This window comes from Anolis carolinensis, chromosome 1 (genome assembly GCF_035594765.1).
Source record: "Anolis carolinensis isolate JA03-04 chromosome 1, rAnoCar3.1.pri, whole genome shotgun sequence".
NCBI classification, from domain to species: domain Eukaryota; kingdom Metazoa; phylum Chordata; class Lepidosauria; order Squamata; family Dactyloidae; genus Anolis; species Anolis carolinensis.
In genome coordinates this window covers 2,912,050-2,916,002 of record NC_085841.1, presented here as the reverse complement: position 1 = coordinate 2,916,002, position 3,953 = coordinate 2,912,050, and the positions used below count along the sequence as shown (strand labels likewise).

Sequence of the window (3,953 nt, the reverse complement as noted above, 5' to 3'; positions counted from 1 at the left end):
TAGCAAAGTCATCCCTAAGAGACACGCACAATGCAGGAATATAGTAGTTTGGAATCCTGGGATTTGCAGTATGCTATGGCACCATTGCTCTCTGACAGGGAAGGCTAAATATGTCACAAATATTGGGGTATAGCTTTTGATATCATCTACCCTGCAGTGTTATAGCAGTTTGACACCACTTGAATTCCCATATCTCCTTCCGATGATAACTGGGTTTGATATGGTGTTCATGTTGTATCTCAGGGCTGGTTCGCCTTGCTCTCACACACATACCATCACAGCAGGCTTGGTTTAAATAGTTTATTGATAAAAGATAGCAAAGTCTGGATAAAAAGCAGTAAAGAAAGCAATAATCCAAATGTAAAGGCAGTCAGTAAAAACAATAATCCAAATGCAAGGCATTCTGTAGAAAGTGATAATCCAATGCAAAGGCAGTCTGTAGAATATAGTTCAAAGTCTCAAATATAACAAATCAATCTTGAAAACAAGGCAGCATGAGCTTCAAACCACCATCCAAAATGCAAGATCCAGGCATGAATAAAAGCAAGAATACTTTCCCAAGAGCATAGACAAGACAGGAACTCTGTTTCCAAAACCAATGTTGCTTTGTCTGAAATATTTCCCTGTTTCTCCCTTATTCAATCATGCTTACAGGCCACGAAAGCATTCCTTTGTCCTTGAGTTCCCACACATTTACCAGCTATCCTAAGAGAACGTCTGGGACAATGAACTTTTAGCTTTAACCTTGTATCCCTATCTAAGGAAGACTCCTCTGACTCGCTGCCAGAGACATCTGGGACTTGTTGATGTTCTGAACTCTGTTGATGTTCTGAATCCTGTGAAAGGTCACACTTATCACTGGCTTCTGCTTCACTGCTAGTCTGTTTATCACAGGCTTCTGTTTCACTGTTAGTTTGCGGCCTTTCTAACAATTCAGAGCCTTCAACATTTCCCTCATCAACATTGCCATGGTCAGCCTGCATAGACCCAAATCCCCCTTCATCATCAGACTGAACCACAACAGTTCAGCCTATTGTGTTTGCCTATTGGCAAACTATGAATTCAATTAGTCCAGTATTCTACTGGGAATAGACTAAAGCAGTAAGAATAACAACAATTTGTAGAATTGTAGAATCCTCGTTTTAGACACTACGCTCATATTGATGTAGAATTGCATTGGCTTTTTAAGCTGCTACATCACAGCATTGGCTCGTGTTCACATGAACTGCTATCAGGCCAGGTGCCACCCATCCTGTATTGCTGCATTTCAGTTTTCCTGCTTGAGTGTCATACCTTAGAATCGTATTGGCCTTTTTAGCTGCTGCATCACAGCATTGGCTTGCAGCTCTTGAATGCCTTTCACGTGGACTGTGGGCCCAATTTCATCCCCTTTGCCTCCGTCTCCTTCCACAGGACAAACACGCCGAGGAAGTGCGGAAGAACAAGGAGCTCAAAGAAGAGGCTTCCAGGTAAAGGGACCGGCCACAGTTCGGACTAAAAGCTGCAAGGGAGGAATGGCGTGCCTCGGGCGGCAGTCGCGGCGACAGCTGTCTCAAGTGCGGAAAAACAAAATTGATGAATCGGGATTGTCCGCTGCTTTCGTTGTTTGTGAATGTGGAAAACAAAAAAAAATGAGAGTGAAACCATCTTGTGTGTTTCAGGGAGGGAGGGGGACGTAAGGCTGGGAAGAGAAAATCTATGGGTTTTTGGGGGGAGGACTTTGGGAACCTGGGTCCGGACAGGTTTCCTTTTCGTGCAAAAACCAAAACTGGTGGTGTTTTGCAATGGAACGCAACATGGTTTTGGGGGTGCGGATGGTGGAAGTGGGGGGCTTTGAGGCTGGGTGGGGGGCAAAGAGGAAAGTGGCATAAGGAACAATTGGTCATGGTTTTGGGAGGGGGCCCAGAAAGGGAAGCCAAGCCACTGCTGGGGTGAATGTCGTCTCGTGTCTTTTGCTATTTTGATGTTGGTCATGGGTGCGAAAAGAGCATTCTCGTCTTTCTTTCATTTAAGGGTCCGTCCACACTGGAATGAATGCAGTTCGATATCACTTTAACTGTCATCACTCAATGCAATGGAATCATGGCATTTGTAGTTTGGTGAGGCACCAGCATGCCTTTGCAGAGAAGGTTTGCAAAACTACAACTCATAGAATTGAATAGCATTGAGTCATGGCCATTCAAGTAATGTCATCTGTATTCATTGTGTGACATAGAGGCCATCCATACTGCAGAATTATAGCAGTTTTGACACCATTGTCACTTCCATGACAGGTTTTTTGTATTCTCCACCAAAGTGTGCAATGACCTTGCCAAACTATAGCTCCCAGGATGCCATTGCATTGAGCCATGGCGGTTAGAGTGTGCATCTATGCAGTAGAATGAATGATTGCCACGTGAACTGCCGTTGTTTAATGTGATGGAATCATGGGGATTGTAGTTTGACAAGGTCTTGAGCCTTCTTTGGAACAGAGTGCTGGTGCCTCACCAAACTACAACTCCCAGGACATCATCGCATTGAGTCATGGCAGTTCAAGTGGTGTCGACATCTATGAATTCTGCAGTGTTGATGCACCTTGTTTCTTCATATTGTCTCTTAACTCTAAGCCTGGCATCACTTTACAGAAAGTTGCTGTAGAGGTGAATAATAATAATAATAATAACAACAACAACAATAATAATAATAATATCCACTATGTTTGCCAGAGATGCCCTGTTGTTTGAGCATCCCACATCCAGCCTTTGCATTCTTCTATCCCCATAATAACCTGAGTCCATGTGGGAAGCTCAATAATTCTTTGTTTATCCAATAAGTTTTCTTGCTTTCTGGGAAATGTACAATTTATTCTATGTTGTATCAAGTCATGTTCTTGCAAAGCCAACTGGAGCTGCAGCAGGACATCCTTTTGGAAGAGGTGCCCATAGAGTTACCCACCAATAAAATGAAATACATTTTTGGCACATACTCCCAAACTCGGATCACGAGGACTGACTTCTTAAGTATGGCAGCATTCAATTTTAAAGCTGGAAGGGGGTCCCCAAAGGTCATCTAGTCCAACCCCATTCTGCCTTGTGAGTGACCCTGTTGGATCACAGAGTTGGAGGGGACCACAAAGGCCATCTAGTCCAACCCCATTCTGCCTTGTGAATGGTACTGTTGGATCACAGGGTTGCAAGGGACCGCAAAGGCCATCTAGTTCAACCCTACTCTGCTTAAGAGGAAAACATAACCAAAGCATTCTGGAGAGATGAAACTACTCAAAGGCTGGAGAATTATGCAATATGGATGGACTAGATGGCCTTTGGAGTGCCTTCTCAGCTATATGACTGGGGAACTGGGAAAGCTGTTGTCAACAAAAGGAACTTTCCCAAGCTCTGATGTAGGATACACCTACATTGTAGAAATAATGCAACTTAATACTGTTTTAACTGCCACTGGAGTTGTAGTTTCACAAGGTCTTCAACTTTCTCTGCCAATAGAGGATAGGTGCCTACCCAAACTACAACTTCCAAGATTCCAAAGAACTGAGCCATGGTAGTTAAAGTGGTATCAAACTGCATTCAGTCTACAGTGTAAATGTACCCCAATGCAAAAAAAAAAAAAATTAAAATGCTTGTCTCACATTAATTGATTAGTTACTACGGAGAATTTAAAAAATACAACTTGGAAGCAAGAAATTCTGTATTGTCTGCAGACGCCTGATGTTTGTCTCTCTGGTATCGGGATGCGGCATTTATAGAATCTGTTCTATGGGGGAAAAGACTGAAAAGGGGATGGTATGGAGGTGGGTTGTGGCTCCCAGTTCTCCTCCTTCTCGACATGAACTTGTGGCCAATGAGAAGGAGATCAGGGTCGGGAGGGGGAAAAGGAACTTTTGTAACTCTTCCGGCTGTAGCAAGGACCTCTTCTTTTGTACACAATGGTTGTAAATAAAACTGCCGACATTCCTTTTC

At 43.4% G+C, this 3,953-nt stretch overlaps 1 protein-coding gene across 1 annotated transcript in view; it reads left to right on the top strand.

Annotated features, from left to right (window-relative positions):
* Positions 1-3,953, top strand: part of stmn4 (stathmin 4) — a 23,288-nt gene extending 19,335 nt beyond the window's left edge. The window contains exon 6 of the mRNA XM_062969261.1: positions 1,414-3,953. Coding sequence (XP_062825331.1) covers positions 1,414-1,473 — 60 coding nt within the window. The 3' untranslated portion in view covers positions 1,474-3,953. The remainder of the gene's footprint in view (positions 1-1,413) is intronic.